Here is a 24,844-nt window from a genome sequence, read left to right on the forward strand (position 1 = left end):
TTTGCTATGAGAAAAGCAAACCACAAAGCAGCACAAAGTTAATAACAGCAGTAATGACATATATGTGTTGTACATAGAGAGTAATGAAAGGAAAAGACGGATGCCTGCTTCTTTATGGGATGTCCCCCAACAGTCTGGGTGTAAAGGGATAGTTCAGAGTCACCAGACCAAGCCCTAAAAAACACCCCAGAGTCAGATAAAGTTGGAGCAGAACACAAAAAAAGGATTATTTTTCATTGTGTTTCATTTCTTTATACACAGTCTGGGCCCAATATATCATTTTTGTTTTCTTGACAACTTCATTTCATTTGTTGATATACATGTATTTTACAATTTCAGCAAGACAAAGGTAGACAGTGACATTTTTATTGCTTTGCTTTTTCCTCTTGCAACACTTAAAACATTTTCTGGTGTTGAAGATAGAAAGCAATCAAGCGCAGAATTGATAGGTCAGTTAGGGTTCGTGGAAGGCAGGCAGGTCAGTCCAGTATCTCTACCCTTTTTCCTCAGCTATGTCTTTCCAATATGTGTTGAACATTGCATTACATGGTCATCTCCAAAAATACATGTATCTCCATCAAAAAATCTTGAAATAAGCACATGTTGTTCTAAAATGTGTGTATATTACAATATATGAATATTAACATCCCATAAGTTTAAATGACCCTTGTCAAAGTTACTGATACAACCACAGAGCCTGGTTTTTGGATATTGTTGCTGCTAAAATCCTGGATGGTCCTTTTTCTTATTCGATCTGGACCACAATTTCAATTGAATTTACAGAGGCATGAAGTACCCAGAGAAGAATCTCTACATGTACCGTAAATAGTGTTCTGTTCCAGGTTCAAAAACGTTGCTCTGGTGCAGCAGCACAAGTGCTGACAGGAATCAATAAGAGAGACCACGTCTCTCAAGTGTTAGCCTCCCTCCATTGGCTCGCTGTAAAACGCGTAAAATTGTATTACTTGCGTATAAAGTCCAAACTGGCCTAGCTCAACGATATTTGCAAGACCTAATAGTATCTTATGTTCCTAACAGAGTTCTCCATTCTCAGAGTGCAGGTTTACTTGTAGTTCCTAGAGTATCCAGATGTAGATTTGGAGGACGGTCTTCTGCTATCAGGAACCGTTACTATGGAACCAACTTCCAATCTGGGTTAAGGAGGCTGACACGTTTCTGTTTAATAAAGCCTATAGTTAGTGTAAAGTGTAGCGTGTTAGGGCTTACAGATAGTTAATACTTATATATCTTGTCTTTTTTACCTTTGACAATATATCTGTGCCTATCCTCTCTCTGGTCTTCATTCTCTCTTTTCCTGCTCTAGCTGGCTTTCGGCAGGAGGAAATGAGCCACGTCCTGCTCAAGGTTTCTTCCCTCTTAAAGGGAAATGTTTATGGGGGGTCATGTTCCTCGCTCTGGAAAGTGCCTAGAGACAACGCTATATACAGTAAATAAATAAAACTGAATTGAATAGGGCATTGAAATTGCACGTATGCAGTTTGTGTGTGAACACGTTGAAGGATGTTGTACGCACTAACGAGCAAACTCAGTCAATCCCACTAGTTTATTTGGCATCTGCAGCACCATTACCGTAACCAAAATAATTCCTCTGATTCTCAGCAAACGTCTCAGCAGATCAACACGCCGCATGTGCACGTAGCAGCTGTGTAGAAGGATCATCAATAGGCCAGATGTTGTGCCTTGCACCTCCAATAACAGGGAAAATGAAACGCACTGATTAGCGCTCCCATCTGCCGTGCAAACGTTAATAAGGAGGCTGCAGAGCACTCTTCATTAGAGAGTGAGGTAACCCAAGGCTGAGTGTTCAAAGGCTGTCCCAGGTTGTATCAGAAGAGCGGAGAAGAAGAAGTGAAGCACGGCCTGATGAGTGTTGCCACCACAAGTATAAAATCTAAATTAGAGAGAAGAGAAAGAAGATCCAGGGAGACATGCATGGGTAAGCTTGTGAAATCAATCATAATACACAGCAAGGGTGGCAAGATGTTGAGCATGCTGAAGAATACTGCAGAATTAATGTCATATGTATGTATTTTTTATTTTTTTCCAATAAATCAGCAGGTGGGGGCATTAGAATAAAACTCAGTTACAAGCATCTTAAATGGGTCTTCTCTGCTGGATGGCCGGAATTACTCTCTGATTGATGGATAGATGGATGGATGGATGGTTGCAAGCTGTTAAGCTGTGATTTATAAACAACAGAACATACATTTCCCATAGAGAGGGGCCATACTGCGCTGCATTTTCTGTTCACTGGTACAAAGTGAATAAGAGGAAATGTAATGCTGAGTAAATACTAAAAGTTTTAATTAAATGAATCAAATACCAAAAAATTAAATGGATTCCTGCCCTTAGAAGTGTTCAAACTCATCTTGGACTGAGTCATTGGATAACATGAGTGAAACTAGAAGTTTTAGTTGAGCAAAGAATAAGCAGGAACAAAAGTGGAATGTATTAAAGTCTACATTAAAGTTCAGCTCAAGGTCTTTGAACGGGTGTGGAGTAAAGTTTTCAGGGCTCCATTAAAATTGAAAAGAAATATGTTGCAGCATGTATCGATTCCTTTTCAGTTTTCATTTTTATATCTGCAAAACAATTAGTTGCACCCTTAAAACAGCCAGCATAATTCACAGTACTACTTCCAGCTACAAAGCTGCATTTTTACTATGTCCATCAGCTGCCGTTTGAACAACAACTTTAACTCATAAAGGATCTGCATACTGCACTGCACTATTTTCTCTGCATCCCATTCATTAAACCTCTGCTACAGTTAGTTAAGTTTCTAAAGAAACTACATCAATCGTCCAATTTGGGTTGGTCTCACTTATTGACTGCCAACATTGCAAACGGGGGATGGAGAAGTGCAAAGGGAATGGCGTTATGATAGATCCTGTTAACGGAGACACTATGCAATTTTCTTCCTATTAGACACAGTGATGAGAGGTAGCTTATATATTGCAAGCAAACTCAAATATGCAGTTTAACGTGAGACGCAAGGACAAAACAGGGTAAGCTGCAACTAATCGAGAGAATAAGCCCAAAGTCATTGATAATAAATAGGTCTGGTAACTGCTTTGGTCTATGCCAGACATTCATGATCACATTTCAGTCAGACAACTCAATATATTTTGCATGGCTAAAACCTGATCATATAAGGATTTGTTGTTTGTTTGTTTGCTGTTTTCTTTGTAGAGAATGTGTGGCTGTAATTGGAAGTTGAACAGGACCGGCTGCATGAGGACTGTTGCTTCTGAGATATTAGGCACCATTATTCATCAGTACATGTTAGATGTTATTTCCTAATTGAGACACTATGGCTTTTCTTGCCTCTGAAAGGCAAATTTCAACTTATAATTCTTGTGTTTAATTCTAAGTTGTTTAAGCATGCCCTCTGTGGCCTTTGGGGTTAATTATATGGATTTCTGGGTTTCTAACCTATGGGTAAAACTATTTCTGCAACTTTTCAGAGGCATACTCTTCTTATTGTCCGTCCCATCTTACTCCAGTTTTGTAATCAGATGCCTTTCTTGCTCGAGTAATGCACGATCTCTGCACTGACATTATGCTTAAAGGTATATATTTAGGGTCTGTATTTTGAAAACCACTTTTATTATGTTTATACTGATTGTACAAAGATTCATTTTACTATCATTAATTCAGTTCAATTTTATTTATATAGTGTCTACTACTACATCATAGGTTGTCTCTTGGATCTTTCCAGAGACCCATAACATGACCCCAGAGTAATTATTACATAAACATAAACAATGGCAGGTAAAAAAAACTCCACTAGTGGGAAAAAAAACCTTAAGCCAAACAGTGGCAAGGAAAACCCCCCTTTAGGAGGGAAGAAACCTGGATCATAAGGGAGGGCCATCCTGCCGGAGGCCAGCTGAGTAGAGCAGGAAAAAGGACAGACAGAGAGAATGAAGAACAGAGAAAGGAGAGACACAGACACAATGGCTAACTGGTTTACTACAGGGATGACTATATAAACAGATGTAGACACTAAGGTGGTCAGAGGGGGGCGGGGGGGGGGTTACGGGGGGGACTGTAGCTCCTGAAGCTGGCCTGCAAACATACAAAGAAGAGAAAAGGAGAGGGAGGGCGGGGGGCAGACCAGCACTAAACTACAAGAACAATGGAGAACAGTGATGGTTATGAGATACCTATAATTAAAGGAGCCGTCTGTAAGAAATGTCCAAAACTGGTACTGCAGTCACTTTCAAAATATTGTTGAGCGGCGTGTACCCTCCCCCTCCTCCCCCCGACCAGAGGTTGCCAGGTAGGCTGCAGAATGCAGCAGGAACGTAGGCTGCCATGGCTGCGATAATTAGAGCCGAGCTGGCAACCCGGATGCCGAAACAATACTGACTTGGTGATTGGGAGATAGGTGGAGGGTGGAGCTTCAGGCCAAAACAACATGACAACAAATGACAACATAAACATCAGTTTAGGGCTGCAACTCCTCTTTTTACACTGGAATATCCTGGCTTGAGTGCTGTTGTCAGTGACATAAGTATTTGAAATGAACATGATTTTTAATTGTCTGTTGACATATCGGGGTCATTTTATGATTCGTTTTATTATTGCTCTTACATACAGCTCCTTTAATAACTGAGAAAGGAAAGAGAAGGAGGAGTGATGGGCACCGCTCAGTGGATCATGTTGGAGTCTCCCTGCAGCGTAGCTCTATAGCAGCATATCTAGGATGAAGCTCTGTTTCAGACCAGCTGCTCTAGTCTGGTCCTGCAGCTGCAGCTACGACTACTGACCCTAGTCCACTAACTAGAGGTTTACTGAACACTAACTAGAGGTTTACTAAACACTAACTAGAGCTTTACTAAACACTAACTAGAGCTTTACTAACACTAACTAGAGGTTTACTAAACACTAACTAGAGCTTTACTAAACAGAAATGTTTTAAGTTTGGAGGTGGTGTCAGCCTCCTTAACCCAGATTGGTAGTAACGGTTCCTGATAGCAGAAGATCGTCCTCCAGATCTACATTTGGATACTCTAGGAACTACAAGTAAACCTGCCCTCCGAGAACTTCTCCGAGATCTATTAGGAACATAAGGTACTATTAGGTCTTGAAAATATCGCGGAGCTAAGCCGTTTTGGGCTTTATATGCAAGTAATACAATTTTGAATTGGATTCTGAGTTTTACGGGGAGCCAATGGAGCTAACACAGGAGAAACATGGTCTCTCTTGCTGATTCCTGTCAGCACTCGCTGCTGCATTTTGGATCAGCTGGAGGATATTCAGAGAATTACTTGGACATCCTGCTAATAACACATAATCTAGTCTAGAAGATATAAACGTGTGAACTAGTTTTTTCCGCATCACTCTGGGAGAGGATGTTACTGATCTTTGGGATATTACGGAGATGGAAAAATGCTGTTTTACAAACATGATTAATATGCTGTTTAAACGACAAATCTTGATTGAAAACAACACCAAGGCTTCTCAGAGTTGTACTGGAGGCCATCGCATCACCATCTAATCCCTTCCTAAGATGCTTGGGACCAAAAGTAACAAGCTCTGTTTTGTCTGGATTTAGAAGTAAAACATTAGTGGACATCCAGTCTTTGATGTCCCTGAAGTTTAGCTAACAGTTCTGTATCATCTGACTTCATTAAAATATGATCACTCTATAATATTCCAAATATATGATGGGCTGTGTACCTGGTTTCTTGCAAATGCAGGATGCTCTCTCAGCTCTGAATATAATACACGTAAGAAAGGAATCCAGTGGAAAGACTACATTTACTTTAAAACATTTTGGGTATCACAGCAGTTAGAGGTTTTATTTAACGTTCACATTAGTATTCAGAACATGTCAGACTTTTCCTGAACAACTGTTTAATACACAACAGTTTTCATTCATGATGGGGTCCCTCTCCTCAGATATGTGACAAGGAGTGGCATTATTACGTCATCAACGTGGAGTTCCCAGCGGTGACGCTGTACGTGGACGGAGTCTCCTACGATCCCTATCTGGTGACGGACGACTGGCCCATCCACCCATCGCAGATTGATGTGCAGCTCACTGTTGGCGCCTGCTGGCAAGGTGAGTGAATGGAAGATGACACTGGTGCCAAATTGTTCTGCAGGTTCCTCATTTTACAAATGAATAACCTTGCAGGAATTTTTTGAAAAGACAATAAATGAACCAAAACTTTTGACCTAAAAGTCAAAGTAAGGGCTGAATTCCAGATACTGTACAGCTGCCGCTTCCACTTGTGAAAAACTTCAAGAATACTAATATAGAAGTGATATTACAAAGCAAGTCTGAGCATGGAACGTGTTCGTTGGCCTTGAATGAACAATGTAATTAAGCACAGCACTTAGGCCGCCTTTGACAAACGACTGAACCAGACTGAATGAAGGCTCCCAATTAAACTGTCCTCTAACTGATTGCTGCCACTAATTGCACATGGACAGAGAAGCGGGCACTTTTCACTCAGTACGCTGTGCCTTTGATTCGATGGCCCAAATGAGACTGCTCAGTGATGCTTTGCCTCAGATAAAGTTATCTCTTTGTCTGGGGAGCAAGAGCGGGTCATCTTATGTCGCTTTCATCTGTGGCAAAGACCACCCCACCCGCCCCTCGCCTCCTCCTTCTGCCTCGCCCTCCCATTTCTTTCACAGAAGATTGTACAGCATGCCTTTGGGAGGATTAAGGGCCTTGAATAGAAAAGGGAGTTAAGAGACTATGGTGGCTATTTCACAATGGGGGCTAAGCTTCACTAAAGAGTCACAAAGGCGATACTGAAATCTTAACATAAGCCATTAGCCACAGCAGATTGCCTTTTAAAAGTGCCAGGCTATAAGTGTTCAGCTTATTGATTGCAAAGACGTTACAAAGATGAGCTCATCTGTTGTCTGACCGACTGCTGAAGCTTCAGCTCGAATCTGTATCAAGAACAGAGGAAACACTTGCAGAACTGAGTGATTATCTTTGCGTTTTGTTCTAACTGGTTGGGTTAACACGGAAGCCGTCAGCTGGTGATTGAAGGTTCAGACAGACTACAACATGACGGAGTGTGATGGTAAAATAAATAAAACGATCTGTCACCTCTAAACAGTACAGCGAAATTGTGCTGTATTTAATTCAATTTAATGAATTAATTTCACGGTTCACAACACATAAATGGCCAGTCAGCATTGTATAATGAGAACTGATTCTGTCCTGACCACAGCAAATGAATTGACTCTAGACTTATTATAATTCATGTATTTATCCAAAGCAGCCACTCTTTTGCAGTGTGACCAGATTTTGGGGCATCATTCTGTACAATTTGTAATTAAACTTGCTTCAAACAACTATTAACAGCTGCTGAAACACATATCAGTGTTTAGCAGCATAACAGTCAGGGCTGCACATAAGTGGGCCGCCAGAGCGCATGCGCCGTCAAAATCCACAGTGCGCTGTCAATCTTGTGCTGCGAAGCGCTTTTGCGTACCAACAGCTGGGGCTCATATTATTGGTTGTGGCCAGACCAGAATACTAATATTAAAAAATCTATTGCGAGAGCTTTTCCCCAGAACTGCCACTCAAAGTTGGTACTGGCCAATCACAGCGCGTCCTTACTCCCCCTCCATGCTCGTGGAGGCGGTGGGTTGGGCAGGAAGAGAGGTAAGGATCAGCTTTACTGAACAAACCCCGACACGTCTCGTCAAAATGTCCAAGAAGCAAGCGCCATTAAGTAATTTAAGTAATTATTTTGGCGTTCCACCACCACCAACTACAAAGAGACGCCAAACTGAACCACTACCCGAATCGAACAGAAAACGTGTGTTCGCCGAGAAGTGGCTGCAAGATGTTACGCGGCGACGCGCACCGTACGTTCGCGTTCCCGCGTATCCCACCCCGTAAGCTCTGCGTTGGTGCAACGCGGAACCATAAATCAGCCAGTGTCCGTCACTGCGTGCAGTTTCCTGCACCAGCAAGACGCTGCTCTCTGATTATGGCTCACAGTTTATGAAAACCCCAAATAAAAAATAAATTAGAGAATATTTTATGAAATCAATAAACAATTGCATCATCAAAATTATAACAAATAAAGGTTCAATATATCTTGCTTTGCATGTAATAAGACTAGGTAATATATTAGTTTCACCTTTTAAGTTGAATTATTGAAATAGATTAACTTTTACACCATATTCTAGTTGAATTATTGAAATAAATTAACTTTGTAAAGGACCATATTGAGCCATTCATCTTTATAAGTGAATAAATATAATTTTGCCTATAACTTATTCCTGCATCCCTCTTTTATCGATCCGGCGAGACGGGTCACCGCGTTTTTGGAGCCCCAAGTCACATATCCAGGGGCTCCTCTGAGCACCAGACCAAAATAATTATGTGCAGCCCTGATAACAATATCACAGTAGAAGGATCCATCCGACAGAAAATAGGGCTTCTCTCTGTGGTTAGCAAGATGTGTGATTAATAACCTTTTTGAAAGCAGAGAAGATAAAGACAAGGAAATGTTTAACTCAGCCTGAGGACAAATATTTTGGTTGAGTGACTTGAGGCTTGAATTGAATTCTGTCTCAACACAGCTGAGACTCAGTTCTCGTTTGCTATTTAAGATTTGTTAACAATCATTAGTGCTCTGCTTTTCCAGCATGATGCCCTGTCTGTCCGAATGGCATTCCCTTCCTTGTCAGCAGAAGTATCCTTGTGACCAGATACAAAACCAGCAACAGTGACTACCCCACACAACACCCTGGTGTATGATAAGATCTAGTTTGGTTACAGCAACTATATACAGAAGACAGAATAAAAACGCGATAATATTTTTTTGGCAGTTGCAGAATCAAAGATTCTGTCTCAAACCAAGTCGGATTTTTAACTACTCAAAACTTAAAACCCAGATAAACCAGTCACAGCCGTGAGCGGTGAAGGCTGTCAGCTCTACATTTTCAAAGGATGAGAATTCTCTTCCTAAAATACTTGATACATTGTCACATGTAGTTCTGTCCTCACAGCGACAATAAAAATGATTATTGTTAACTTTATCATCCCAGGTCTGCTGCTGCTTACTGCTCCTTGTTGTCACTTTCCAAGAGAAAGAGCAGATGTTCATAACATCAGTTACCCCCAGGTTACTGATTTATTGTGCTTTATGTTACATGATGGGCTTTTAAGTTACCCTAATACGATGTAATCATATTATAGCATGTCATATGTGATGATAACGCCGTAGATGCTTTGAACTCCTTCAGTATAGCAACACAGCATTCTCCACAAACTCATTACAAACATAAAAGAATTCATGACTTGTGACAGAAAACTTGATCTGTGAGCATTTCTCTCAGTAAGTGATGGCATATAGTTTCAACAGGATGATGTTTGTAACTGTAAAGTGTAACTATATGACAACTAGATTTCACACTACTTACTTTGTCAATTGTAATAAAGTTGATTATAAATAATCGAGTAGAATAACCTTTATTTATCCTGCAAGGGGAAATTTTCACGGTTGCACGAATGTTATTTTATTATATTCTTTATTATAAACTTTATTATAATTGACACACTAAGTAGTGTGAATGGGGAAGAGGAAGGGTTAAAGACGGCTTTAGGCGTCATGAAACTAATTACCACAACATGGAAAATGTTTTACAGTAATCTTTCCACTAATGTGCACTGCAAAACAGCCTAATATTCCTAAATCTATTCAAAACTGACATTTAAAAAAAAAGCAACTAGAAAGAAACAACAAGAAACAAGAAACTAGCAACATTTTCTGAAATAGTCTCCTAATTTTCTTGAAACCACATTTTTTTACTTTCTTAGGAGAGTCTTTGCAGTGAGGTACCTAAACCCAACTGAAGACAAATTACTTTTTTATGTATTTCAATGCTATTTGATGTTTTGTTATACTTAATTATGTATTTTAATGTATAATGTTTGTTTTAAGCTGACACAGGTGAGTTGTAACATGAGTCCCAGTAAGTTTTTTTTAACACAATCAGACTCTCATTTTGTAATGGCCACCCTTATTTAGATCCGTACAGTCATAAAAATCTGAGATTTCCAAAAAAAAAAGAAAGAAAACAGACTGTACTAACTTGAACAGGTAAAAATCTCAAAATTGTATGGACTTCGCAGCTGAAGGTAGTTATGTAGCTTCAGATTCGGCAAATGGGCCACTGCTGAATCTAAAGCTATAAAACAAAACTAACTTCAGCTCTGTGCAGACAGTTAAGCTGTAAATCAGCCGAACCTGTATTTCTTGAGACAATGCATTCACATTATGTTTCAAATGCAGCTGTGGGTTAAACTCGGTATGTTGCAGTTAGTCACAGCTAATGAGAAGTGTAACTGGCCTACAGTGTTTATGATGCAAACGAATGCACACCTGCACCCATGTTTGATGTCAGTTCAGTTGATAGGCTGTTGCTAGCTGATGATGGAAATGCCCGCTGATGGCCCGTCATTGTTTTGCTTAAGATCTGTGTGTGTTGAAAGCTCTACTGTGCCACCAGGCTGCATCTCCAGCTGGTTTAATTGTGGCACAAGAAAGCACGCAGACCCAACAACGGTGGGAACCAAAAACAGCCGACAGCAGGACATGCTACCATTGGTACAATTGTAGCATGTATGATACAAATATCCACTTCTTCTGAATAAACTTTTATACTTTTATTATGCTCATACTGTCATTCAGTCCTGCTAAAAAGCAATGTAAACAGTCTAGCACAGGGGTCGGCAACCCAAAATGTTGAAAGAGCCATATTGGACCAAAAACACAAAAAACGAATATGTCTGGAGCCGTAAAAAATGAAAGCCTTAGAATGAACACAAATGGTGAAAGGAGAAATGTCGAAAAAAAGTCAAAATGTGGAGAAAAAAGTCGAAATGTCGAGATTAAAAAGGAAAGGAAAAAGGAAGAAAAAAAGTGGAAAAAAGGAAAGAAAGAAGAAAAAAGAAAAAAAAACAAGAAAAGAAAGAGAAAAAAAAGGAAAAAAGAGAAAAAAGAGAAAATAAAGACAAAGAAAGAGAAAAAAAGGAAGAAAAAAAGAAGAAAAAAGGGAAAAAAAGGAAAAAAAGCAAAAAAAACAAGAAAAGAAAGAAAAAAAGGAAAAAAAGAGAAAAAAAAGAAAAGAAAGAGAAAAAAAGGAAGAAAAAAAGAAGCAAAAAATAAGAAAAAGGGGAAAAAAAGGTGAAACATTTTTGAAAAAGCTCAAGGAGCCACTAGGGCGGCGCTAAAGAGCCGCATGCGGCTCTAGAGCCGCGGGTTGCCGACCCCTGGTCTAGCAGGACTCAACAACGGTATGCGTGTATGTGTGTTTGGAGTGGCTGTCGCAGTTTTCTGCCAAATTGAAGATCGATGAATCCGTGTTTGGCCTTTGCTATATATGTGTCAATGTGTCTGTGGACAAGACTGAATCCCACAGTGGCCCTGCAAACAGTGGCACAATGCAAATGTGTAAGATAGTGAATGAGCGCTGCCTCAAATAAAGGAAAACTATACAGACAAAAGTGCTGTATGAATGAATGAATCTGACTTGTAGGGTAAAAGCACTCTATAAACGTAGCTCATGTAACATTTACTATTTGATTTGTGTTAGACATACTCTGTCCCAAGGATTTAGTATCTTAAGCTCCACAACATCCACCCTTATCTGGCTGTAGTGTGCATGCATTTGAACAATTTCTCCCGTGCTAAAAAATGTTTTAAGTCTTCATGCTTCACGTCAGACAACAAGAACTGGCTGTGCGCCTGTCATTTAGTCAGCCCATGTTTACCTCCTGTCAAACTCTTCCTCAGAAGTGTGTGACAGTAACAGAATCCCCATCACCTTCATTCATTCTTTCCTTCCCGTGACTGTGTAAGAACACACTGCAGCTTTGCCTTTCTGACTTGGTTTATTGCAGCGGCAAACATAGAAGTAAGACTCTCACACTGGTGCACAAACACAAACACAGTACACTGGATAGATGTAAGCCCACATGCTTTGCTGCATTGCCACTAGACTAAATCACACAGTAAGTGAGCACTCACATCTCTTCCTTATGGTTGATTAATGATCTTTCTGATTGTCTTTCTACTTTCTTATTTAGAAATTATGCAAAGAAGCGAAGATCTGCACAGCTACACAGTGTCTGAAAAGTGCTCCATCATGCACATCATTTTCACTCCACAACATCTCATTAAAAGCATCACCTCTGTTTTTTTCACGCCTTTTTATCATCCTTTTGGGATCTTAATTGATTCTGGCTGCAACATCAATTGATAACATCTGTAGAGGTAATTTAAAGCAAATAGGGGTCATCTTAAGAAAAAGCGGAAGAAAGTCCCAACTAAGTTAAGAACAGAGAAGAGGGAATACATTTAATAACTTCAGGTTTTGTAGATGTATGGATAAAGCCCTTTTAATCTGACTATCTAATTAAGCTAAATTAAACTAGCAGAAGCTAAACGTGAAAAACGCTGACTTTTAAGTTCTCCTACTTTAGCCATTTTGGGAGGGAACAGTAGTGGTAAAAAAAAAGTCTTGCATTAGATGTGTTTTGCTGAAATACTAAAAGCAGCATGCCCTGGAGGAAAGATTTCTCACCTGATGCCAACGTTTCAGAAGCTTTCTAGCGTAAGCTCAAACAGTGTAACACATGAGCATTTATTTATTTATTTAGTAAGCTTGGATATCTTTTTTTTTCTTGGACTGTAGTAACGAGTACATGAACATGCCATGGCCTTTTTTAAAGTTACATCATTAGATAAATACACTCACATTAACATACATCTTGTATGCTGCATCTTTGATGGGTGCTCGAACAGTACAACTCCAGTTTGGTGGAAAAGTCATTTCTTAACATTTTTATGCAAATTGACTGCTCACTCCTACAAAATTCTTCCTTTAATTTGCAAGCAAGTAAATAAGTTGCCTTGCAGGTGTGCTGAAATTAGCTAAAGCTAAATTCCTGAGGCGAAAATACTTGGGAGTGTGTAAGAGAGACAGAGAGAGAGGGGGGGGTGTGACGACAGAAATATTTAAGGTGTGGAGAGAGTTCACGTGTTGGAGTTATAGTTGTCACCACATAGTATTTCCATGTGTCCACTCAGAACAAGGATTCTCAGTGTTTCATGTTGGAAGGCAGGCGTGCAAACTGATAATTTAGTGAGTTGATAAAAAACCCTGGAGAGATCACGTCAGCTTGTAAGTCTTTTCTGTCTGCCCCATGATGATAAGGGAACTCCATCTGACTAGTCACCGCACTCGCTGTTTCCGCAGGTCAGCAGTCACAGTGAAGATTTAAACTCCAAGGCTGAAGATGCTGCACTCCAGTGTTTCCAGTATTGGTCAGTTGTGTCTCTGTGTGCTGACTGAGCTTTCAGAGCCTCTAGAGCATGGCAGATATCCCTGCACCATTATCAGGGAATTAGGAGTTCTTGAGGGAAGTATTTGAAGGTTTCGAATTAAGGATTTTACCAGCTACTTTGGTACCCAAACAAAATCTTTCAGCATCCCTTAATATGGAAAGCACTAGGTGAGCTTTCCATGTCAAGGCTGCAAAGTTTGCTGACTGGTGGGCCAAGGCTTGTGTTAGAACTGTGTATTCAATACTTGTACTTTGAGCAGTAAGCCAAACTGATTAAATGGCAATAATGAGAAGAATTTCTCAGAACTGACTGTTCCCAATTTAAATTGTAAAAGAGTCTTCCTAGAATAAAGAAATATTCCCACAGCGTGTTCATCTTATGCAGTTAGGAGTTGAGTCAGGCCAAGTGTCTTTAGAGTGAGGTAGATCTTGATCTGATTTTGGATCTCGGATCACATTTGTTGCATCTTTCAAATACATGTCTCAGCGAGGTCTAAAGGTCGAGTGAGCTGCTGGCTATATTCTCAAACAATAATTTAGAGTAACACAGAATTTACACTCTGTCAACTTTCCAATCTTGACTTGACTGATAAGTAAGTGTATCTACAAATTTTATTCAAGTGAACAAATGCCTGCATGCCTTTTCATGATAACAATGTGCCTAACGCTTAGACAAGTGGTCTCTCACTAGTACTTTATTCGCTGTATCTAGCTTTCTTCTCTTTTTCATTTGTAATATGTAGTCACACTCGTACTGTGGAGTATTATATGGAGATGTTGGTTTTGGTTATGTTTATAAGGTGTACAGATATATGTGAATGAAGTGTCACCAAAAGTATGTTGAGAGACTGATAAATTGTTTCTTTCCTTGTATGCACCTCACGTGTCATTGCTCTGCAATGTCAGATGAGAAGTGTTTCAGTGGATTACTGCCAGAATTAGAGATATGGAGGAACAGGAAATAAATGAAAGGAATGCAAAGGTGAAGTTTTGATACCCAGAGCTACGGTAACCTTTCAGCTAATGAATGGTTTGGAGACTCCTCTTGCTCCTCTTGCTGACCCCGGCCTTTTTAGAGTCCAGAGCACAGGCTTTAAATGTATTGACTTTTGTTACCGTTATGTAGCATAGAGCTGGGTAACAAGTGGACTTTCGTAGCATCACACTGCAGCTTCAATCACTGCATTGTAGCACAAAACATGCATATGGTTATTGGGATTTTCTGTAGGTGTAATCCGGGATGCTTTCCATACGCATGAACCATTAGTTACCTTCTCAGTCTACTGGTAAGCTGTCACCATTTATACAGGCACAACAGATCTCATTATGAAGTGCTTACTTTAACAAGTCACAAAGTCCTTATTGGGACCAATTTGAGACCAGGACACAACTTTTTCCTGACTATATTTAGCCACTTTGTTTGGGTTAGCAATCACAAACAGCCTGGTTAGACTTGTTTAAATGCAATGGGATAAAATGCATTCACAAACTATTATTTTGTGGGTCACTTTGGTCAACATTTTATTGTTTTCCAGCAGTGTCTGCTGGCCCATTCAGATTGACTTATATGAAACAAGATCAGCTAAAACTAATCCACCTGAACTTTAAGAAAATGTTTGCATGACTTATTGTAATTATTTAATTAAAAACAGTTATTAAAATTAGTTTAGGCAACCATATATTTTGATGAAGAACAATAACTGCATTTTTTAAGCAAAATATTGCAAAACCCCAATGAAATTGTTGGCTGTTACCAGTGGTGAAATAATGAAAAGTTACACCAGTAATGTATTCTATTTTCAAAAAATGCATGTAATACACTCACTTTATGTGTACGTATGATTTTTATTTTTGTAGGTGGGGAAGTGACCAAGCCACGTTTCACTCAGTACTTCCGGGGAAGCCTATCAGGACTGACCATCCGACCAGGGAAGATTGAGAGTCAGAAAGTTATTTCCTGTCTGCAGGCCTGCAAAGAGGGACTGGACATTAACTCCCTTGAGAGCCTGGATAAGAGTATAAAGGTTTGGAGACAAACACATGCACACTCACACTCACATGCATGTGGAGATAATTAAAGTAATCCAAGAAGAGATGACATCGTAAAAAGTGATTTAAACAGGCCAACTAAGTTATACATGGTGTCAAATAATTTTGCTTCAGTTAACTGAATTAACATTTTACGAGCCAGAGAGCACAGCCATGTGTATAATACTCACATACTGTAAATGCACATGTCAATGCATATTCCTACATAGCTGTCTATGCATTTTGTTCATATGCATGCACGCTTGTCATCTCTATATATTCAGTAGCAGGAACATGAAGTCCTAGCACTTGCATGGCAGCACCTGTGTCTAACGGGGCTCTCAGCAGTCTGACCGGCACTTATCCAGCTGGACCCTCCTGTGATTTCTTGCTTGTGTTGTTCTCTCATATGTATGTCGCTTTGGATAAAAGCTACTGCTAAATGACATTAGTAGTTGTAGTAGTAGTATTAGTATGAAGACCTTTTAATGTTTTGAAATACAGTGCAAGCAAGCTGTTACACAGGCGTTGGAGGCAGAGGAGATGCTGGAAGCAAAAGCAGGGTTGCCAGTCTGGCATACTTGCAAGGTTAAAGAGGCAACCCCACAAATCACCACTTCCCAGCATGTTTATCACCAACACCAGACCCATTGTTAAATGTGACAAACTGAATCTCAATGTTTCCTCAAACAAACTAATCGAGGACTGCTGCATTTTGGGGATTATGGAGACATGGCTACACCCATCTCTGATCCCTGGTGTTTACATACCACCTGATGATAATAGATAATAGAGATAATAGAGACAATAGAGGGATGTTTGAATTCCCAGCATGCACCACTCTAGAATGTAAACAGTAGTGAAGCTGAAGTGGGCGAGAAGGAGGTTTCTGCGTCGGCAAGCGGTGGAAAAGACACCCGATAGCTGTTGTGCAAAATATTAGAAAAAGGGGAACAGATAGAGCTTTTTATCGGATTCATAAAGATCCAGAGAGGTGAGTTAAACAGATTTCTGCCATAAAACATGCGACCAAGAGAGCTGAGACATGAGAGAAGCTCCCGCCGAATCCAGCTTTGCAGTTGGCTCCAGGCACAACACCCTCCTTTCTGACCGCTAGCCATGCCTTCATATGAGGGTCATTTAGTCTTTGTGAATGACTCACCAAAAAATAAATAAATAAAAAAATCACCTGCATGATAACTGTTGATCATAGACGTATGAAATTAATGGATGAGGTGATAAAATTTTGATTTACAGAGTAAACAGTCTAATTGATCCAGTGAAAATCCACTGTAACATTTGATTCTAATGAACATGCCGATGACATTAGCCTACATGGACTGTGTTGGTGTTGTGCCTTTACTTAGCGCCTTTGTTAATGAAATGAATGAAGTGCCACTTAATTTTCCAGTCATGATAAAATAATCCTCTGCTGACAGAGTCCAAAGCTGATGTTGTTCACAAATCCAGGACGTAATGTTCATTTATACCCCTCCAGGCTTTTGTCATTTTTAAGAGAAACCCCGGAGGAGAACGATGGAAAGTTGATCAGGTAGTTGTAGATGTCGGGATGGTAGATGTCGGGCAGCTCTGTTGTAGTTTTGATGCTTTTAAAAAGTACTCCTGGAGTATTGTAAGTGTAATTTATATATAGAGTCTTTCAAGTTTAGCAACATAGTTTTCTTTATGTTTTAGGTTTTAATGCGTGGACATTCTGAAGTTCACTGTGACTTTTGACTTTTGCCACTACTTGGCATGCCCATAATAATATTATTATATAATATTAATATTATAATTTTCGTATAAAGTAATATTATATAATGTCATCTTGTTTCGGCCAGGATAAACAGGAAATAGCGGAGTGGTGCTGCTACTGCTACTGTGACACGTCACTTCCTCCCAACGGCAGGAAGTGACGTGTGCGCTCTGAATAGTATGTCCGAATTAATACTACTCATATTTACTTAAATGTGTGCCGAATTTAAGTATACTTTTTAGTATATACTGTTTAGTATGGCATTTCGGACGCACCGTATATGTAATACAATGACAAACAAAGCTTCTATTCTATTCTATTGAGTTGACTTTTTAAACAGTACATCCCACTGATAATGTCTGACGGCAATTCTGCAGAAATTTCAGTGGGGTTCGGATGAAGGAGCTGGGAGCAAAGCTAACTTTGATTGACAGGCTGTGGGCATGTTCCCGTCGGCTCGCTGAGCAACATGGCTGAGCCCGGTGGGAAGAAAAACAGGCTTCAAAACCAGTTTTCAGAAAACAGTGGGACACGTGATTGAATGCGTTGTACATTGTTATATACAGTCGATGGTAGGAGCCTACGACACAAAGGAGCATCATCGTTTACAGTCTGTGTACACAGATCTTGATGTATCAAATAATAACCAGATACCAGTTGTACAGTGTGAGATGGAAGGATCTTATAAGACTGCAAACATTGTGCAGTCTGCAGAAGCCTTTAGTCTTTATTGAGCAAAGGTTGTCGTAGGACTCCCGTTTTTCAAACTAATGCTTCAGATAATCATGAAAACATTTGAAAAATAAAGTTCCTCAAACAATGATGGGTGAATTTGCACATTTCTCTTTTTACAGAAAAAATATTTTACGGAAAATATTGTTACAATATTTAAGGAATCTGGAGCAAATTATAATTCATCAATAGCTGGCATAATCACAGGGGTGGGAAACTTATTTCGAGCATCATAATGTAGCGCTACATTAACAAAGACTTTTACTTGTGAAAGCAGAAAGCTCATCTCCATCCTGCTTACAGGCAGCATTGATGTCTCTGGGATTTGAGGCATCTGGGAGGGACCATCGCACAGACGAAGTGCGCTTTCTGCTCAGACCAATCAGTTCCAGTTCTTTTTTTTTTAATCAGACTCAGTAACAATTCAAAATGTTGGTATTATATCTGCAATGGGATGGGGTTGCGTTTGGTGAAGGTCATTTACACTTCTGTGATGGCAGCATCAATGCAGAAAAAACACATGCTGCCTTCAAGGCCACATCTTTTTCAGAGATGTCCATCCATTTTTTATTCTTTTGTCACAGCAATGCAAAATTAGCAGATTGTAATATAACATGGCTGAGGAAGAAAAGACCATGGGTACTGTAGTGGGCTGACTGTTTTTGTGAGCAAGCATTATTTGTTTTTATTTTTCACACTGCCTTGCCCTATTTGAGCAGAAGGTCTGTGTGCAGTGTACCTGTAAAAGAAATATGTAAAATAGCTGAAAAATGCACACGTGGGGAAACTGTGTAGACTGGCAGGAGTTATCATTTATTATTTCCTAGTTACTTACCCTGGTCCAAGTCTTTGAACTCAGCAAGCATTCTCAGCAAGAATGCTGGCAACCAGGGTGGTATCCTTCAACAGCTCCAACCCAACAACTGTTTTCCACAAAACTGCTCCCTTCATTTCATCTTATTATTTAGGAGTGAATGACTAGGTTTACATGCAGTCAAAATTCGGGTAATTGCTAATATTCTGGTTACTGAAACATTCAGAATATTCCGTTTCCATGCGTGAGCAAACAGGGTTATCCCTGTTTACATGGTAATTAATCATTCGGGATATCTGGATCAAACCAGCGACGCACGGAGAACGTCATGCCGCAATTCCCGTCATTTCCGCTTCTTCTTCCTGTATCCAAATTCAAAACAAATGCTGCTTCGCGCAACTTTTCGCTCACCTTCTTATAAATCTCGCTATCCCGGTACTTTCTACCGTCTACAAATGCCAAAATGTTCATATCTTTCATTACATTTATAAAATGATTAGTCTCCTCCTCACTCCAAAAGTGTGGCGTGGTCTTCCGTTTCTCCAAGAAGTACGTCCTGGATTCCTTGCGAAAAGAACATGCGCAGAAAACAAATTCATGTTCCGTTTGATCGGGATATCCTGTTTGGCGTTTACATGACAGAATATTCAGGTTTTAAAAGGAGTAACCATGGGGTCATATTCGGGTTTTAAAACCCGAATATGAGCAAATTCGGGTTATTCAAATTGGTTATTGGTTCTTACATGGCTGTGCAAAACCGGGTTATTGCTAATATTCAGGTTTTAAAAGGGTTATTGACTGCATGTAAACGCAGTCAATGTCTTACTGGTGCTTTCTTAAGTACACTTAGTAAACATTCAGCATACCTTCTCCTTCGTCACACACACACTTAGACACATGCACACACACACACACACACACACACTCAAAACAACACACAATTTGATATCAGATGACAGAAAAATGCTGCTTCTTTAACTCTCTGATGCAAAATCATCAGCTGGCTTCCTCTGCTTTCTTACTCTCTCTGAAATCTTCTATTTCGCTGGCTGGACTAATCCATCTCCCCACACTGAGACAGAGGGCAGACGAGATGAATGGGGGTTTGTATAGACCAAAATCAACCCTCCTTAACCACCCACCCTCAACCCTTTTAACTCTCTTTCCACCTTCCCCTCCAGCAGCTCTTTCCATAGGGTCCCTGGTGCTGTGATGCATTCAAGAGATGCTTGTCGGCTTTTTCAGATGACAAGGTGGGATGAAGTGAGGGTTGCGGGAGAGAAGAGGAGAACTACCTCTCCAGGGCTAGTGCAGTTTATCTTTAGAGAGACATTTCATTTTCTTCTGAGCCACACACTCATCTGGCTTCAATAAGTCCGCAGGAGGCTTAAGGACAGCATTCAGCCGAGCAAGTGGATGGCTGGCACAGCACAAGCAGAGGAGAATAACAGGCAGGGAGGGAGAAACGGCAAGGGTAGGGGCAGATGAACACAGAGCATAGTGACAGAGAGCAGAAGATGAGAGGAGCCGGTGAGAGAAGAAAAGGTGTGAATGAGAAAATGACAGGGGAGAGGGAGTTTATGAAGGGCTTCGTTGAGAGCTAAAGTATCGTCACCTTGCTGCTGACTGAGACACACTTTGAGGAAATGAGAGACACTTGGTGTACCCTCTCTGGAGAAACACGGGCTTGAAATCCCAACTATTAAACAATGCACCAGTGCACAAATGGGAGCAGATTCTATTGACCAGTTTGTTTTTCTCCATGTTTTAAGCGACATACCAACATAATCCCATTTATCTCGGGCTACCACTTTTCCTCCTTCCAGCCACGGTTTTCATTTATTTCAGTGCAGTGTGAAAGTCCATTTATAACAAGCTGAAAATGACTAAACATGGGTGATTCATCACAGTGAACGCCCGGTGTGTTTGTTTTAGTCAAAGTGGTGTAGTGGTTGCATGGCATGATGTTTTCTTTGATGGATCACCTGATTCCAACAAGTTTGTGTCTCTGCACAAAAAGGAAAGATATTGACATGTAACTCAGTGAAGATCTTCAATGAGATGTTTCATCTCATTTAAATCTATCTCTTATTGGCAGATGTAAATTTGCATGAAGAAGTTTGTGAACCCTTTGGGATTCTCAAGATTTTGAAATTAATTATTCTAATATTGCGGCCAGAGTATTATGATCATATGTATAGTTTATTTATCTGGTGCTGTTTCACAAAACAAGTCATCTCAAGGCCCCTCACACTAAAGGCAAATACGTTCAAAACAAGTGTCATCACTTTCAACATTGAATATAGTCTCATTGTGGTTTGGTGAACATTCATGTAATGGCCATATTTGCAGGTTTTTAGATGTGTTTTTAGCTACAATACAAATGTTGGAAGCACTCAGCATCCTGCAGTACTACCTACAAACTTATTTTAGGTGTAAAGACGATCAGCAAGGTGGCTGTTATTCCCTGATTGTCTCCATGTGGTTCCCCCTGATGTACCTGACTGGGTGAAGTTCTCTTGTGACTTTGATAAACAAATACTTCATCACTGTCATGTGTTTTTAGTACCCTTGAATCACTTCTCTGCCAATTCAGCTTCACATTCCAAAGCAGGGAGCATTTCGCCGCCGTACATTCACATGTATTGAGGAGGCAAACACTAAATGGGGTTACCAGAATGAGTGCAGCAAGAACATAAGATGCTGCAGCAGATGAGATGACAGCTTGTCATATTTTTTGTGTGTTAAAAGAAAAGAAAAAAGAGAGGAAATCTCTTCACTGTTGTAGACAGGCAGCACAAGTTGCCTCCCAGCATGCAACAGCAGGTGGCAGAGATGAAGGGCAGGGATGATTTGCATATCAGATCCTATCATACTAAATGGAGCAAAAGTGTAGAATTACATCTTAGCCATTTCAAATCATAGAAAGATTATCTTTGTGGGAGAAAAAGTGTCTAAACATGTAATATTAATGAACAGAGATTAGTCTTAAAGGGTTTAATCAGCACCCAGAGAAAGACTATAAACTTTATTACCCTGACGCAAGTCTGTATCGCTAACAGGATCAACTCCCTCGTGCTCTCAGAAGGTCCACACCTGCTGGGTATCAGCTGCTTCCTGCTCATTTAATTTGTGCAGGCATACCCAAATCATTACGCATCACGTGCAATGAGTGCTTTTAACTTGTTGGTCTAACTCACTGGTTTCATGCAGAGTTAAGAATATGTCTTTCAGAAAGAAAGGACTCACTGTAAATATGGAAAGATGTTGCTATGCATCAGCTGGATGTGTCAGTCACTAACTTATTGCTGCACGGCCTTCAAGAGGTCAAAGAAGGCTGGTGATGTAAGGCTTGTAATGCTTCTTTACTTCTGTTTTAAGGATTTATCCTGACCCAAAGATTTTAAAACAACCCTTGGTCACATGACCGCTTAGTAAATAACATGTGTCAAGTTTTTCACAAGGGTAGAAAATAACTATTTAGGAAGGTTGGGTTGGTGGGATGCACTTTCCCTCAAGTGGTTTAACATTTTCGTGGTGTTTGTGCTCATAATTCGTTTTGTTTATGTGTTCCTAGTTCCACTTCAACCCAGCTCAGTCTATCCTGGTGATGGAGGGAGACGACTTGGAAAATCTCAACACGGCTGTGAGGAAGGTTTCCTACATAAACTCTCGACAGTTTCCCACACCTGGCATTCGGCGCCTGCAAATTTCCACCACTGTTCAGTAAGCACGCCTTCTTCTAACACTTGTTGTTCTCTTTCATGTTACCTCTGCTACCCCTTGCCTGTCTCAATACGCGCTTACGCGCTCTGTATTCTCACGCGTGTTTCTTTAGTTCATGCCGTCTCTGTTTCACTGTGCCGCTTCTCTCAGATATCCGGAGCGTTATCCCACCTCAATACTTATGTTAAGTGCTCCGGGAACACAACAGACAAACACAGCCTGACTGAAGTAATAATTCGCTTTGGATGCATTGATTTCTCACCATCTTCCTCGCTGTCCTCCCTCTGCGCGTCTCTTCCCCTCTGCTGTCACTTCCTCTTTCCTTAACACAGCATTTTCGGTTCGCTGTCGCCACCGGGGGTCGGTTTTTACATTTTCATGTGATGTATTAATAATTCCGGCCGTGTTTGGCGGCGGCGGGGGGGTAGGATGGGGGGGGTGGAATTTGAGCACGTATGCAAGGGAGAGGGAGAGAAGCTGGCTGCCTAAACAGCCTCCCTCGGTGGGTTAAAATTAAAATTCATGATTGTTTTAAATATATGTAGAGCCCTGCAGCACAGCCCTGAGTTTTTCTCTCTCCTGCCTCCATTTCGGGTCGATGCATGGACGCGGGCCCAAACACTTCAGCTAACGACGGCACGTACACGTACGCACGCGGGGATGTTGGTGTGTGCGCTGCACAAGCTGCCGGTAATGAAGCAGAGTCATCGAGGCTGGAGGCGTATAGATTATCAAGGAATACATTATGCTAATGAAAGCTAAGCTTGCATCATTGCTAAATGTTGTTTAAATTAAGCTCTTACAGCGGGTTGCTCACTGCGATGCTGAGTGGGTATATCTGAGGGGGTGCAGGATGTGGGAAGAGTTTAACTGCCCGTGTGGATATGAGAGCCTAACAAGCACAAAGATTTCCACTCAGAAAACAAAACTGAGCAGGGCCTCAGCGGTGAGACGTTCAGGAGCTTCAGGTACCGGAAACCTGGCTTCCAACATGGCAGGAGGCCAGATAAAATTAAACCCTAAATATTCACTGGAAATTAAATCTGTTTCGTGCTGACACTTGGAAACTGATTGCCGTAGGCATTAAGAAAATAATTACGCTTACAGACAATAATGGGAGTACTTTTTTTCATTTTTTTTTTTTTTTTTTCAAAATTTTTAGCAACAATTGATTGAACACATTGATTTTGTGGCTTTGACTGGCAGCGTGTAAATGTTCCTCCTTCGCAATACTGAAAAAATAACAATGACCCCGGAAGAATGACCTCGGGGGGGAAACGTGCACAGTTGAATGAGCCGGTTGAATTCGGTCGGAGGTTTTCCGCTCCAGACAACGGGTCTAATCAGGCAGCGAGAGAACACCTGCGTGAGCGGCCGATGAGCGCGCCGGGGCTTCGTGCAGGGGAAGCGCAGGTGTTGCTAATGACGGTAACGGCTCTGTTGCACTCAGGCGTCTCACAAAGACGTTGCTAGGCAGCTGCAGCGAGTCCCACCTGTGGCCAGATGCACGAAACGTTGCGTTTCAGAGCCAGTTCCAATACGATAACTGGGCGGATGTCCAACAACACAAGTGTGCTTTTGGTTTCTTTTTAGCTGATTTGCGTTCACTGCAGAATTTTATGAATGGATGCTGCTTCACCGTTTACACAGAAAACAATAGCTGCACCTCAGCTAAAAGAAGTAAGGAGGAAAGGAATAGAAAAGATGGACAATTTCACTTAATGTGAAACTGTAAAGAACTGGGGCCTCATTTAAAATGGACTGCGTAGGAGTCATACTAAAAGTGCACGTACGCTCAAAAGCCGAAAATGCCGGGCGCAAAAAAAAATCCGGATCTATAAAACCGCGTGCACGCAGACTTCCACGTAAGGTTCTCTTTATAAATCACAGTCCAGCTGGAAGGCTGCGCACGTGAATCCGCCTGGTATCCCCGCCCTCTACACGCCCACTTTCTACCGAAAATGGAATCATTTTGCATATGAATGAGCCTGCTGAGCATGCGCAGTGGCTTCCTGCAACCTGTTTGGCTTCAGAATGAATGAATGAACGTGTCGAGCCACCGTGCCACTGAATTTCACTGAGATCTGAGATCTAGATGTTGTTGATGAGGAGGAGGACAGGAAAACCACATTATTTTGTTGTCACAGTAAAAGTAGAAAAATACATAGTATAAAATAAAGCGAGTGAGTGGCAGCACGCCGTTGCTGCGCGGAACGCCGTGAGTTCCCCGGTGCAACAGGGGGACACACGTCCCCCCGTCTTTTCAAAATCATGTTTATTTTCCCCTTACTTTTTACAGTTTAAAAACTAACGGTAGGCTCAGCCTTAAATTGCAAATTATCAAGACACTGTATGAAAGCGATACGAGAACGGCCCCGCAGCCCCCCCCCCCCCCCCCCCCCTCCTCCTCCTCTCCCGTCTCCCCTCA

The 24,844-nt window shown here is 40.9% G+C and overlaps 1 protein-coding gene across 1 annotated transcript in view; it reads left to right on the forward strand.

Moving 5' to 3' along the window:
- LOC133441584 (calsyntenin-2-like) overlaps positions 1-24,844 on the forward strand; it is a 422,755-nt gene that overhangs the window by 355,825 nt on the left and 42,086 nt on the right. The window contains exons 9-11 of the mRNA XM_061719022.1: positions 5,929-6,091; positions 15,218-15,384; positions 22,268-22,416. Coding sequence (XP_061575006.1) covers positions 5,929-6,091; positions 15,218-15,384; positions 22,268-22,416 — 479 coding nt within the window. The remainder of the gene's footprint in view (positions 1-5,928; positions 6,092-15,217; positions 15,385-22,267; positions 22,417-24,844) is intronic.

This window comes from Cololabis saira, chromosome 4 (genome assembly GCF_033807715.1).
Source record: "Cololabis saira isolate AMF1-May2022 chromosome 4, fColSai1.1, whole genome shotgun sequence".
Classification (NCBI taxonomy): Eukaryota; Metazoa; Chordata; class Actinopteri; order Beloniformes; family Belonidae; genus Cololabis; species Cololabis saira.